This window comes from Choloepus didactylus, chromosome X, assembly GCF_015220235.1.
Source record: "Choloepus didactylus isolate mChoDid1 chromosome X, mChoDid1.pri, whole genome shotgun sequence".
Classification (NCBI taxonomy): Eukaryota; Metazoa; Chordata; class Mammalia; order Pilosa; family Megalonychidae; genus Choloepus; species Choloepus didactylus.
The window spans coordinates 44860181-44876004 of NC_051334.1; the positions used below are offsets into that span (position 1 = coordinate 44860181).

The window sequence follows — 15824 nt, forward strand, 5'->3', positions numbered from 1 at the left end:
ACGGCGTTTAAGTTTTGAATTTGAAGCCTTTAGCTCATCCCTTTCTCTTACAACTTTATCCAAAGTATCTAAGAGCAGCCAGCCAACATCATTATACCTCTTAATACTGCAAAACTCCGTGAAAGTGTCGAAAACACTGTCACCCAGAGCCTTGCTTCATACTTGAGTATGATTAGGAGAATCAAATGGCACTATTTTGTGTATCTCCTTTGCCAACTCATGCCATGGACTGTCAGTGCCCTCTTGATTATTGGAAATAGAGTCATTAGTGCCTCTGAATCTAATCAGAGTAGAAAGCAAATTGTAAAAGCCCATTTTAAGATTCTGTTTCTCAAGAACCACTCTCAGTACCAAGTTGTATTAGTTAGGGTTCTCTAGGGAAACAGAATCAATGAGAGGTGTCTCTGATTATCAAATTGTAAAAGTGACTCCCGCAACTGTGGGTATGCACGAGTCCAAATTCTGTAGAGCCGTCAACAAACTGTCAACTCCAAGGAAGATGTCCAATGGACTGCTCAGGAAACGAACTGGCAACTTCGACGAACTCCTCAGGAAATGAACTGGGATCTTTGACGAACATGTTCGATGAACTCCTCAGGAAACGAACCGGCAACTTCGACGAACTCCTCAGGAAATGAACTGGGATCTTCGACGAACGTGTTCGATGAACTCAGGAAATGAACCGGCAACTTCGACGAACTCCTCAGGAAATGCTTCACTGGGCAGCCGAAGAAATGGTGAAGGTCCTCTATCTGTCTTGCTTATAAGTCTTCAACTGATTAATTGGATTAAATCCAGCCCATTGCATTCTCTCATTGTGGAAGGCATGCCCTTTGATGAGTCATCAGTCACAGCTGCAGTCAATTGACTGATGATCCGACAAACCAGCCTGTTGTTTTATTAACCAGCCTCAAAGGTCTTCACAGCAATTGTTAGGCCAGTGTTTGCTTGACCAGACAGCTGGGTCACCTGGCCAAGTTGACACATGAACCTAACCATCACACTGAACAACAGAGAAAACGATTTTTTAAAAAATGAACAGATCCTCAAAGACCTGTGGCACAATACCAAAAGGTCTAACACTCATGTCATCAGAGTCCCAGAAAGAGAGGAGAAAGAGAGTGGTGTGGAAAAAAAAATTTTAAGAAATAATGGCTGAAAACTTCACAAATTTGGCAAAACATAAACCTCCAGATTCAAGAAGCTCAGCAAATCCAAAACAAGATAAACCCAAATAAATCCATGCTTAGACACATAACAAACTGCTGAAAGCAAAAGACAAGGTATTTTGAAAGCATATATATATATATATATATAGAGAGAGAGAGAGAGAGAGAGAAGAATGACTATGGATTTCTCATCAGAAACCATGAAGGTTTGAAAGAAGTTTTTAAAATACTAAAAGAAAATAATGGTCAACCCAGAATCATATATATAGCAATTATATATACAGGAACAGTGATTTTAAAAAAAGCTCTTGGATAAGGGAAAACAGAGAATTTGTTGCCAACAGACCTACCTTTTACAAAGGAATTGCTAAAGGAAGTTCTTCTGGCAGAAGGATAATGATGCCAGAAAGGAAGTCGGAGCATCAGGAATGAAATAAGAGCAACAAAAAGGGTAAATACAATGGACAATTCTTCTCCTTGAGTACTTTACAATATATCTGACAGTTGAAATAAATTGTAACATCCTCTGATGTAAGTTTCAACGATGTAGGTATACTGTATAAAATAACTGCAACATAAAGGGTAGAGAGTTAAGGGACCTGTAGGATGGTAATGTTTCTACATTTCACTTGAAGTGGTAAACTACTGGTTCTAAATAGACTGCAAAAAGTTATATATATAACAAAGTTATGCATATAACATGCATATAACAAAAAGTTATGTATATAACTGTAAGATGTTATGTATTCTCTAGAACTACAACTAAAATATACGTGTGTGTTTATATGTGGATAGATAGGTGATGATGATAGATAAGACAAATGGAGAGAGAGATTTAGGTAGACGATTAGATAAATAGATTTAAAGAGAAGAGAGGAGGGAAGAGGGAGGGAAGGAGTGGAGAAGGAAGGAGAGAGGGAGGGAGGACAGGAGGGAAAAGGGAAGAGAAAGAAACCCAGTAGATAAAGTAAAATGCTAAAAAAATAGTTTTAAATAACCCAAAATAAGGCATGAAAGGGGAAATAGAGGCATGAAAAATAGATGGAACAAAGTGAAAACAAATAATAAAATGGTAGCCCTAGATCCAAACCTATCAATAATTACATAAATTCAAATGGTCTAAACAACCTATTTAAAAGGCAGAGATTGTCAGATTGGATTAAAAAAAAAAAAAAAAAAGTCCTAACTATATGCTGCCTAGAAGATACACACTTTAAATATTAAGATACAAATAGGTTAAAAGTAAAAGGGTAGAACAAGATGTGCCATGCAAACATTAATCAAAAGAAAGTTGGAGTGGCTATATTAGTATCAGGAAAAGTAGACTTCAGAACAAAGAAAACTACTGGCAATAAAAGGGAATATTACATAATGAAAAAAGGGTCAATTGTTCAAGAAGACTTAACAAACCTAAATGTGTATCCTCCTAATAAGAGAGCTTCAAAATACATGAAGCCCAAAAACTGTCAGAATAAAACAGAGAAATACACAAGTTCCCAAGAATAGTTGAAGATTTACACTCCTTTCTCAGTAATCAAGAGAACTAGACAGAAAATCAGCAAGGATATAGACGTGAACAAAACCATCACTCAGCTGGATCTTAACTGACACTTATACAGCAGTCTACCTAATAACAGAATACACCAGCACTCATGGAATACTCACCAAGATAGACCATATCCTAGGTCCTAAGACAAACCTTAATAAACTTAAAAGAAATGAAATCATGTAAATTATGTTCTCTGACCATAGTGGAATTATGCTAGAAACCAATACCAAAAAGGTAACAGAAAAATCTCCAAGAACTTGGAAATTAAAACACTTCTAAATAATCCATGGATTAAACAGGATGTCTCTCTGAATTGAACAAGAATGAAACTATAATATATCAAAATTGGTGGGATGTAGTGACAGCAGTGCTTAGAGGGAAATTTATAGCATTAAAAGCTTGTTAGAAAAGGAGAAAGGTCTCAAGTCTAAGCTCTACTCTAAGCTTACACTTTAAGAAACTAGAAAAAGAAGAGCAAAATAAACTCAAAGCAAGTAGAAAGAAGAAAATATTAAAGATAGGAGGAGAAATCAATGAAATAAAAAAACTGGCAAATAATAGAGAAAATCAATGAAACCAAAAGCTGGTTCTATGAAAAGATCAATAAAATTGATAAACCTCCAGTAAGACTGACAAAGAAAAAAAGGGAGAAGGTAAAATTACCAATATCAGGAATTAAAGAGAAGATATCTCTAGAAACTCCACAGACATTACAAAGGATATAACAAGGGAATACTACAAATGACCCTATGCACTTAAGTTCAACAACTTAGATTAAATGGACAACTTACTCAAAAAGCCATAACCACCAAAATTTACCCAAGATGAAATAGTTAACCTGAATAGTCCCACAACTATTTAAAAATTTAATTTGTAGCTAAAAACATTCCAAAAACAATTATCTCCAGGCACAGATGGTTAAACAGAATTTTACCAAACATTTAAAGAAGAAAAAACACCAATTCTATACAATCTCTTCCAGAAAATAGAAGAGGAGGGAACACTTTCCAACTCATTTTATGCAGCCAGCATTTCCCTGATACCAAAAACAGACAAAGACAGTACAAGAAAAAGAAACTGCAAACCAATATCCTTCCTGAACACAGATGCAAAAATCCTCAACAAAATATTAACAAACTGATATAAAAAGAATAATACACCACGGGCAGGTAGAGTTTATCTCAGGAATGCAAAGCAGGTTCAGTATTCAAAAATCAAAAAACGTAAACCAGCATATAAACATTATAAAAAAGAAAAACCACACAATCATATCAATTGATACAGAAAAGGCATCTGACAAAATCCCACATCTATCCCTGATAAAAACTCTCAGGAAACTAGGAATAGAAGGTAATTGCCTCAATCTGATAAACAGCATCGACAAAAGACCTACACCTAACATAAGACTGGATGCTTTCCCCCTAAGGTCAGGAACAAGACAGGAATGTCTGCTCTGTCCACTCCTATTCAACATCATACTGGAAGTTTTAGCCAGTACAATAAGGCAACAAAAAGAAATTGAAGGCATACAGATAGGAAAGGAAAAAATAAAACTATTCACAGATAATATGATAGTCTACATAGAACATCCCAAGTAATGGAAGAACTAATAAGTGAATTTAGCAAGGCTGCAAGATACAAAGCCAACACATAAAAATTAATTGTATTTCCATACACTAGTAATGAACAATTGGAAACCAAATTTTTATAAACAATACCATTTACAATAGTTCAAAAAAAGTGAATCTAACAAAACATATACGGGATCTATATGCTGAAACTGTAACATGCTCATGCATGAAACAAAAGATCTAAATAACTGGGCATACTATATGCATGGATTGGAAGATTCAGCATAGTAAAGATGTCATTTCTCTGCAAATCAATCTATGACATCTATAAGTCTATACAATTGGATCCCATTTCTATAAGGTTTTTACCTTATAGAAATGAAAATGTATATTCATACAAAAACCTTTACACAAATGTTTATAGCAGCTCTATTCATAATTGGCAAAAACTGGAAACAACCCAAATGTCCCTCAATGGAGTAATGGATAAAAAAAGTGTGGTACAACTATACAATGGAATATTACTCAGCAATAAAAGGAACAACATATTAATATACATCACCACTTGGATGACTCTCAAAGGCTTTGTGCTGAGTTAGAAGAAGCCAGTCTCAAAGGGTTATGTTTATATGACATTCTAGAAAAGCAAAACTATAGTGATGGCGAACACTAAGTGGGATAGGGTGTGACTGCAAAGGGAGAGCATAAGTTTTTGGGGGCAAAGGAGCTGTTCTGTGTCCTGATTGCAATGGTGTTTACACAAATCTATAAATTTGTTAAAATTCATAGAACTCTGCACCAAGAAAATTTTACTACATTTTAACTTCAAAAATAAAACTAGCTTTTTAAAACTGAGTCCTAATGGACTTGGTTTAACCAGAAACATCTTGTTTTGAATTAGACCATACTGCACTGACCACACAATTACCAAATCTTCCCTCTTTCCAATTTAGACTTTTCAGATAAAGTTGGGAGAGGGGGAAACTAATTTTTCAGCTGTTCTAATAATAGAGATTTTTTAATAACAGTATATTTTTCTGGGTATAAAATGAACAAATAATTCTAACATACTAACAAAAACAAATATTTGGAAAAATCTTCAAGTCTATTGACAGTATTTGAGAACAATGTTATCTCTGCTTAAATATATAGTGATATTTAATGCTGGCACCCTCACACAATGTTGGTAGGAGTATAAAATGGCATATCACTATTAACAATCAATTTATCAAAAACTTTACCAGATGCTTAAATTGTTAGTATCCTTTGACACAGTAATTCCATTTCTGGGTTTCTATCTTATGAAAATAATCATAAATGCACAGAAATTGTTAAATTTCATCCCTCCTCTTCAGGCTTCTCTCCTCCTATTCCCACCCCATCCACTCCCTAGCACCAGTAACGACTGTTCCCCCAACTGCCCTACTTGGCCTGTGTTCACACTGGTCCTTGCACCCAAGCTGCCAACTCCAACTTCCTATGATTGCCAAACCTCAAATGCCCCTCCCCCTCCTTCTATGACTCTCATAACTCCATGTAATATGCTGTAGGTCTCTGTTCCCCTTCAAGCCTAGTAATCCCTTACACAACTCTGTATCTCCTAAAGTCTACGGTAACGTTTAATAAAAACACTGCTTGGTTTTCATTCTGAATTGAACTAACTCTATCTGAGTGGAATTGATACCTAAGAAGAGAGAAGCTAGAAACCTGGTTTAGCCTCACCAGGAAAGGGAGAGCAAATTGATACAACAGAATTCCCTAAAGAACTCAAATTAGTATGTCCAGTATGATAAGCAAGAATTAAATTCAAAAAGCAGAATTTAGATTTCCATTTCAATTGCTCAACCATAACATTTTACCCATCACTGTAGTGAGGCAGAGGGTTATACAGGAAAACACAACCCGGTGGCACAAGGCAGACAAGTTCAAATCTTGGCTCACCCTCTACTAGCTGCATGACCTTGGACAAGTTAGCCCTCTTTTTAAGCCTCAGTTTCCTCACCTCTAAAATGGGGATAATGATCCTATCATTATGGAACTGTTGTTAGGAATAAATAAAACAACAAAACCCTGGCAGATAGCAAATGCTCAATAAATGATAGGTATTACGAGCTTAGCAATTTAAACTCAAAAGTAAAATCTTAACTAGGGAACAAAGACTCTAAGTTTTTAAATATTATTTTCTAATTTTTATCACTTACCAACTCCATATTTAGTCCTATAGTAACACTTCGTAAATTCATCACAGTCACAAAGGAGCACTTTTCTTCCCCACACATTGATGGTGGTTCCTATGGACAGGTCACTATCTTTGTAAAACTCCTGGTCTAATTTTCCTAGCTAATAAAAACAAAGGAACACAGTATTGGCACCAGAGACCCTACAAAAGACAAGGTACCCCTTCCCAAAGGAAAAAAGAAATTAAAACACACACACACACACCTCTCAATTATATCACTTATAACTAAATCTTTTAAATCTAATCAAAAGGCAACCAGTCAATGTTAATATTTTAAGAAATAGCAATGCAATACATATATTTATATGTGCATTTAAGCATGCCTACTCATTGATAAACAGCAAGCAGTGCAATGCCTATATTTATGTTTATCCATAGATTTCATTCATAATTAATCTCACAAGAGAAAATGTAACTCATCCCATATTTCAAGTTCCAAGGTAGTCATACTAGAAAACAGTAATAAAACCTGAGATTCCTCACCTGGTATTTATCTATCAGGAAGCGATCCACTCGCCTCGCTGACAAGCCACCATACACATTGAGAACAGTCCGATCTGTTATCTGGCCTGGTTGATAGACTCCAGGTGGGCCATACTGGAAGACAAAATCAAAACAAGAGGTGATGGATGGCCTCTAAACTTGGACTTGGGGCTCAAGTGGGAAATATGCATTGCATGGTCTTGCTTTACCTTTGAACAACTTTTTAGTTTGAAATAATTTCAAACTTACAGGATAGTTGCAAAAATAATGCAAAACCCATACAGTGAACTTAACATTCTCCCCATCCCAGAACCCAGATCCACCAACATTTTGCCACATTTGCCATATCATTCTATCTATCTGTCTGTCTATCTATCTATCATCCAGCTACCTACCTATCTATTTATCTATCTATCTACTATCTATGTATCTACATGGCTATGTATTTATCTCATTGCACGTTTTTTCTCTGCCATCCAGAGGAATGTACAACTTCCATACATGTCTCCCTATGCTTCCACACCCCCTGTAGGCTTGTCAGCCTAATCTTTCTCCCTGGCCCCTCTCATCCTACTGGCCTGTTCCCAATTCAAACCTCAATAGCACCTACCACAAGGTTAAACCACTTTTTGTGGTTATAATTATTTCATCAGTAGTCATCTTTTCACTAGACTACAAAAATTCCCTGAGGAAGGAACCATATCTTGCCCTCCTTGCTTTACTCTTCTTAGCACCACGCCTGATCCTGAGCTCAGCAAGTACTTGCTGGCCAAGAGAGGCAGTGTGGGCAGGTAGAAAGGGTAATAGACTGGGGTCAGCCTCTAAACTGTGGTCTGGAGCATGCCAGGGCCCTCCTGATTTCCCCTTGCATTAGAGGTGGTCCAAGCAGTTGTGTGAACTGCAGGAAGTATCTTAATTTATATAAATTAATAGTGATCAGTTAATCATGAACAGACAAGAAATCTGAATAATCTCTGACACATGTGGCATGAACTGTAAGTTTCAATTGTGAATTCAGGATGCATTTGGTATAAGTAAACCATGGAATGTAGAAAAACAGCCATCTTGGATATTAACACTCTCTTCACTACCTACTAGCTACATGATTTGTGAACAAGTATTGATCTTCTCAGAACTTTGATTTCTTCATCTGTTTAATGCAACAATAGTACTTATACTTTCCTTTCTCAAAGGATGCTGGGTGTGTCAAAGGGAACACCCAAACACCCACTCCTAATGTAGCTTGCCCACTCTCCCCCATGAGAATCTAAGTTCCGTGAAGCAGGACTAAACCCATTTTCTTCATCATTGTAATGCCAGAGCTGGCACATAGTAGGCACTCAACAAACAGTTGTTCAATGAATGAATAAAATGAAGCAATTTATGTGAAGGCACACTGCAAATGTCAGGTGTGACATTATTATTTTATGCTTAGCTTATTCCTCAAAGCCATTCTATAAGCAGGCTTCCCTGGCATCTCCTGGCCACCTGCTGTGCATTTCCCAGAGCCTCCTCTGGGATAAATCCTGGCCCCAAGCAACACAACAAGCCTTTTTGGCAGTGGGCTCAGAGAATCTGGGAGGACCTTCCTGTGAAAACCAAATGGCCAGCAGTTGCTTGAATCAGAAATGAATGTTATGGTAATCTTTTCAGTAGCACTAAGAATTAAGCAAAAAATACTTTATCCAAATAAGAAGTAAAACACAATATAAAGCTATGAAAAAACTTTATATGTTTATGTGTCCTTATAGGGATTTATAGGTCCTCATATTGCATGTTTTAGCTGTATTGTCTCATTCAATCCTTTCAATTACCTCAGGAGGGAGGCATTATTAGTTGCATTTTAGAGATGAGGAAATAGGCTCAGAAAGGTTAAGTGACTCACTTGAGGTCACACAGCTATGAGGTGGCAGACCCACAATTCCAGCCCAATCTTCTGTCTCTGTGCTGTTTTTACTGCACCCAAGTTACATTAACTCTCAAATGGCTATAAATATCTGTAGAAATCAGTGTGATGACTCTTTTTAATAGTAAATAGTAAACTAAATGCAAAGGCCATCATTACCACTAGCCAGTGGCTGACTGGTGACTGATTACTACACTCTGAAGAGTCACTCCTGCGCGTATGCGTGTGTGTGTGTGCATTTACAGTCCAGACCAACACCATGGGATCACTCCAGTAAGGCCACAGAGGCCACAGACCAGTGCCCTACCCAAGGCCATCAGTAATTCTTTTACTAGGGATGCACTTACCTTCCTAAGACTGTGAACTCAATGATAGATACTTTCTCTTGCCTTTGACTTTTTCCTTTCCTTAAACCTAGAATGTCCAACTCTAACTGGTCACATCCTCTATATTACCTTGACAGATTTATGTTAATAGAGGGCACAAAATTAAAGATTTATAAACACTTGCACCAATATATGGAAACTACCATCACATCTTCATAACGTGACATTTTGAACAGTGACTAAAGCATGTCAGCCCAAAAGCAAACCCAGAAAGTGGCTCTGTGCCCACTGTTCACCTTGGGTAGCTTTCTCCTCTGGAGGAACAATGACTTGGCATCCCAGCCTGAGTTGGGTGGCATCACTTCTTTGATTTCAACAGTATCATCAGACAAAAAGTAATGCAGGATGAGTTCTCTACGGTCCCCAAACAATGAGGTTGAGTCGTCCCACAGACAGAAGAAACGCAAAACCTGCCTATCATGCTCAAGGAACTGTTTCAGGGTGTCGAAGGGCTCATAGGGACGTAAGGGCTCCGTGTGGTCTAACGTCTGCAAATGGAAAAAGGCAAATCATAGTGCAGGTTTTTTGCATAATCACTTCTAAATAATGACATAAGGATATCTTTTATATAGACTATTCCATGCTATATTTTTTAAATTTCAACAAAGACATGCATTTATATATAACCAGTTTTACCCTTAAACATACAGACAAGAAAGGATTAGGAAGCTTTTCATATGAAATATTATTTTAATACACTAAGCTATACTGATGTAATATTTTTGAAAACTGATTTTGCTCAAAGACAAAATTCTTGCTTAAAAATAGGCAAAACTAATCTATAGTGATAAAGATTAGAACAGTAATTGCCTCTGGGTAAGGGATTGCCTGGAAAGCTGGAAAGGTAGATGGGGGAACTTTCTAGAGGGACGGAAATATTCTATATCCTGATGTTCATGTTGGTTACTCAGTTGCATACATTTTCAAACCTTATTGATCTGTACACTTAAGATTTGTGCATTTGACTCTATTAATAATTACATCTCAACCCCCAAAAAAGTATTTGTATTTTCACCGGCAATTCATATCTGTACATGCTTCTTACTCATTCAAAGATTTTTGTGAAAGGAAAATGGAAGAAGCATATTCAAGGTCTTATTTTGTTCCAAAAGCTTAAGATATCGAGGATAGGAAAGCCCAAGGGAAGCAGGAGCAGAGCAAGTGGAGAACTTCACAGTCAGCACAGAAACTACAGCCCTGGCTTTGTCCTCCACTCCAGGAACCCCTACTCTGCAGTAATGATGAATCAACTCTTTCCTCTCTTTGCATATTCTCTGCCCTATCCTAGAGCAAAACTACCCCCATTCCATCTGACTATAGCCAAATAAGATTGTTATATAAGGAAGTGTTCACTGGCAAGGGAGATGTATTCCCAGATCAGGTTACATAATCTTATTTGCAAATTCTTGAAATTGTGTTTCTGTCCAGGGGAGTCTATGCGCAGGCTTACCCAAAGACAGGGGGACAGACAGGATCGCTTTTCAGACTCTCTTCAATCTTATCCTTGGTATTAAAATGAAATTATAGGATCTCTACTTTCATCGATTGAAAAATGCTTCTTTGGCATTTTAAGGCCTCTAAGAAATGCATTATTGATCATATACCATTGGGACTCTTTTCAGTTTAAGTTAAATTGCTTAATTTTAACTTTACATTTCAAGGCAGCAAACACTGGAGAAGTAAATGCACAAAAATCAATATAAAAGCCTCTTATTAAACTCCTAATTTCCACAGATTTCTATATTTATTGAAGGGTTTATTCCCTGAGGGAATAAATGCTAAAATGATTCTCCCTGTCTGAGAGGAAATGATTTAAAACACTTGGCTGTTTTTAGTATTTATTCTTGATTCCTGGCATAAAACAGATTTTTTTCTTCATAAACCTATGAAATAGCACAGTGCTCTGTGTATTTCATATAATGTATCATCATTCACAATCAATATCATATAATACCAACTGTTAGTTAATGAGCACAGCCATATGCAAAGGGTGGTAATTTATATGGACTCATTTCTTTTAGGTTCTCTCTGCTGATTCTTAAAGACTTTGCATTTGTCTAGACTTTCATCTAGGGCAAAAAATAAAAATAAACCCAAACCAAAAATCACATAGGCATAATGCCACAGGGATTTCACCTTAGATAGTTCTGGATCAACAATACATATTTATCAGAAGGGCTGTACACCTAAAACATTAAAGAATAATTCTGCTGAGACTAGGAGATGGTAATAGATGAACGATCCTATATGCAACTTTTAATAAGAGATCAATGCAAATCAAAGGAGAATTTTTTCTAAAATGTATATGCTATCTTTCTGCAAGGAAATGAATTACAAGTTTTAAAAACAATAAAAAGTAGACAAAATGAATCTACAGGGACAGAAATGAGAAGAGTGGTTGCCCCTGAGTGGGAGAGGGATTGACTAGAGGAAGGCAAGAGAGAACTTTCTGAGGGGATGAAAATATTCTATTTCTTGATTTGGGTGTTGGTTATATGGGTATATGCATTTGTCAAGACTCTTCCAACTGTGCACTAAATTTTTGAGCATTTTACCATGTGCCATCATAATTCAATAAAAAAAACAGAAAAGGGAAACAACTGACAATAATGAAAATCAGTGTAAGAATCAAGACATTTGAGTTCAAGTCCTAGCAAGGAGATTGGCTAGTCATATGACCTTCCCCATGACACTTCCCCTTTCTTGTGTTCAGATTACTCCTCTGTAAAACATAAAATTTGGGCCAAGGGATAATTAAAATACTTTGGAAAGACAGCAATAGTACCAAGGCACTGATTCTTTCCTCTATGCTAAATAGGCTCAGACATTGAAGATATACATCCTTTCATAATGGGGATACATCAGAATCATGTCACCCTACCCCACTCCTCCAGAACATCTCTGCATCCAATGCCACCATAAGAGAAGCTGGGAGTTCCAAGGAAGAAGGAAAATGTATACCCAAAGCTTGATTTAGTACACCGGTGGTATGGAAGCAAAGATTTTCCCAGCCAGTGTCAGGTACTATGCAACTCAAATGGGAAAAGACAAGCCAGGCTAAGAGTTGGCCCAACTCTTAATACTGTCAGTGACCACAAGGCCAATCGTGAGCTCCTAGAAATTGTCCCGCTTATGTGGCTCACTGAGGACTTCTGCTGCCTGGAAGGGAAACTCTCCATGGAGAGAATTGGGTGGGGTGAGGGAGGGAGTGAGGGAGTCATTCCTGCCCTGAGGTAGACACCCAGCCTTCGCTCCAGAGCAAAGAAGAACAGGACAATTCAAGATAACACTGGCCCCAAATGCTCTTTCACATCTGCATCAGGAGTATCAATACCCTTTCCTTACTCTCCAAAGGTATTCTCATTCTGAAGACAAGAAATCATGTACATACCAACTTCTTACCTCTCTCCGTGTCTTCAAATAAGGATCTTCTGGGCACTTTCCTGGGGGAAATAATTTGACTCCTATTTTCTTCAAAAAGTTTTTTGTGAATGGATCGCAGTCATAAATCTTGAATGTCCGGCCATAAAAGACGACGTCTACATTGATATTGAAATGATACACAGTATAAAACTGATCCTCCTCAGGAGGTGGGAGAGAAATCCTATGACGCCGGATAAAAGTCCCTATGGGATGAAATAAAATAAAATTGCTCTCCACACAGCTAATAAGTAAGAGGTAACAGCACATCTCCGTAACAACCCTGAATGCTCTTGCACAACAGCCAAGTAGGCAGAGGGCTCAATCTTAGAGGCAGTATCAGTTCATTCAAACTGAGAGGGGGCTGGAGGGAGCTGAGACTTCTGAGGTCCAGAGTTATTTGACCAGCCATGCATGTTGTTAAGAGTTGCCCAAGTGATACTATAATAAACCATACAGACTGAGGGGCAGGGATGGGGGCATAAGCAGGGTAACCCAATGAGCCTGACACTGCCATCATGTCTTTCCCCAGAACAAGCATGCTCACTTTCAGCCACCAGCACTCAATGTGAGTACACAAAACAAGGCACTAAGACCCCTCCCAAAACAGACTGCTTACAAAAATGAATACTCCTGGTTCATAAAAAGTTAATAGGCTTCAGTATGGTGGGTTCCAACACTGATATACAGCTTCTAATAAGTATGAATAACTTTGAAGCTTCATGGAATCTTTTTTCCTCTATCAATCTTTCTCCTCAGTAGTTTCTGTCCTCCTCCACCCAACCACCCTCAGCAAGCTAAGGCTATTAGAGGCTTCATATTTTCAGACAGGGCACTGGGCCATAGGTCCTGGATCTCATCTCATATTCTATTTCCAACCCAATGATGCCTGTTCACTTCTCCTATAAGAATTTGGACCCTGGGACCTGAATATAACCAAAATGGTGGTTAGCCAATAGGGGTAAATAAAAGGGTTCCTTGCATAGATGAATGTACAACTCACACACCATACCAGCCAAGTTACTCAAATATTGTTGAAACCTGTTGCCAAGAATTGTTTAGGGTTTGAAATTTCACCCAACCTGAAAGCTAACAAGTTTGTCTACCACAGTTTCAGATGACACAAGATGCTTTGGTCAGAGACAAAAGACTGTTTATTACTCACAACAATAATGGTAACCAGAATATCACATTTTTTGCACCAGTTCCCTGAGCCATAATTCCTATTAGATGACACAAGGGCCAGTTAATCCATGCGCATGCAGTGGATTACATTACAAGAGAGAACAATGAGTTTAAGGAACCCAAATCTTTTATAATGGGCAATAAGCATGCCTGCTCTTTGTCTCAGAGGGAGACATTATATTATACTGGACAGTGTGTATGTCTGCCTTTTGTTCTAGACAGAGACTCTACCTCTATCTTCCAAGGTTATAAATAAACTTGCCCTTTGCTCCAGAGGGAGATGCTATCACTGTCTTTTAAGGCTATTTTGCTATATAAACATCCTTGAAGAGATAGTCCAGAACAAACAGCAGTCAATGCCTCTGCTCACAAGATGTACACAAATGCAAGACAATCCATGGAAAATTGTCTCTCAACATCTGTAACTGACTTAGTCCTGAGAATCTCCTCTAAGAGAAAAGAGAAAAGGGAGAAAGGAAGTAGAACAAACTGAGACTCTAACATTCAATAAAAATTAGCTTGTGTAACCTCAATATGAAGGTATTTTAGTATAAAGATGTGAACCTATCTTCTTCATATTTTAAATAGTGCTGAGAATGGTGCCTTTCCCCAAAGTCGACAAATACTTAGAAGTGATTCATTCCTTAGTCATTAAGGAACATTTAATGAATATCTTTATGTGCCAAGAACTGTGTTGTCCTCTGTCCTGTTATTCTAATTATCATCTTTTCACTCTGTTGAGGGGAAATTAAAATCATTTTCATCTTCTTTTCTTTGTAGCAATTTTTAATTACTTGGTACATTAAATTAAAATAATACAACCATAAAATTAGAACTTCCATGGAATGTTTTTTAAATGTACTACATAAAAGATGATATAATTTTACTGCAAAAAAAATTACACTTCAATTAGCCTTTAATTCATGCCACCGAAAACAGTATGTAAATTATTTAATCATTCAAGATTAGACATTTAGAACAAATTGCATACTTAAACATCTATAAAAGGATAGACATTTCAGGTACTTTCAGGAACCACTATATACCTCTTTAAAAATGCTTATATTGTGACAGTTTTTGAAATATGTAAGATTTATTCACCAACCAGGAGCTTCTTCGGAAATTCCATCTATCTTGCACTTGTACTTCATTATAAAAATGCAAATAAGTCAGTTAGTGCTGATTTCTGTTCAGTAAGACATTGAATAGGAGTCCCATATTTTCCCAGGTGGGTAGAACGGGGCCAACCTACTGGGCTTTTCAATAATAAGCAAAATCATAATCATCATCATAGCCCTAGGATATGCTTCCATATACCTTTTCTCATTTCATCTTCAATAATCCCATGAGGCAGGTAACATATGTAATATTCAGTTTATGGATAAGAAAACCAACTCAGAGTGGTTAAGTGATGTGCCCAAGGTCACACCCTAATAAATGACAGAAATAGATCTTGAACCTAGGTGTTTGGACTTTAATTACCATGCTTTCCACAGTTTCCAATGAACTATATCTCACAGTACTGCAGCCACAAATTATTTAAGTGAAGAAAAAGAGGGCGAGCCATAGGCAAAACAGGACAGAAATGAGTAGAAGAGATGCCAACCACCATGAAAAGGAGATAGAGATTGGTAGAACTGCTCTTCCAAAAAACAGCCTCTCTTCTTCTGACAGCAAATTTCCAGAGAGGTCCCACTTGCCAGGTACAGCAATCCCCGCTCCAGGGCCAGCACCACTGCATTATCTGAAACACCCCCTCCCCACCAGGAACCTAAACATCTCAGACCCCTCTGCCCCTCCTCCCCCACACTCTTTCTTTTCTTGGCCTCCACACTTCTCTCACTAGATAGTTCTCAGAAGAGGACAAGGAGGTCCTTTGTTGTAACAAAAAAGAATCCTGACCATCCACAGGATGG

At 37.5% G+C, this 15824-nt stretch overlaps 1 protein-coding gene across 4 annotated transcripts in view; it reads right to left on the bottom strand.

Annotated features, from left to right (window-relative positions):
• The window catches only part of EFHC2 (EF-hand domain containing 2), a 343223-nt gene that overhangs the window by 134920 nt on the left and 192479 nt on the right, over window positions 1-15824 (bottom strand). For 3 of the 4 annotated variants that reach the window (XM_037822347.1, XM_037822348.1, XM_037822346.1), the window contains exons 4-7: window positions 12706-12929; window positions 9540-9791; window positions 7012-7125; window positions 6491-6629 (exon numbers count right to left, since the gene is read on the bottom strand). In XM_037822347.1, the coding sequence (XP_037678275.1) occupies window positions 6491-6629; window positions 7012-7125; window positions 9540-9791; window positions 12706-12929 (729 nt within the window). Of the gene's footprint in view, window positions 1-6490; window positions 6630-7011; window positions 7126-9539; window positions 9792-12694; window positions 12930-15824 lie in introns of those variants that run through there. The other variant, XM_037822349.1, reaches the window with a different exon arrangement.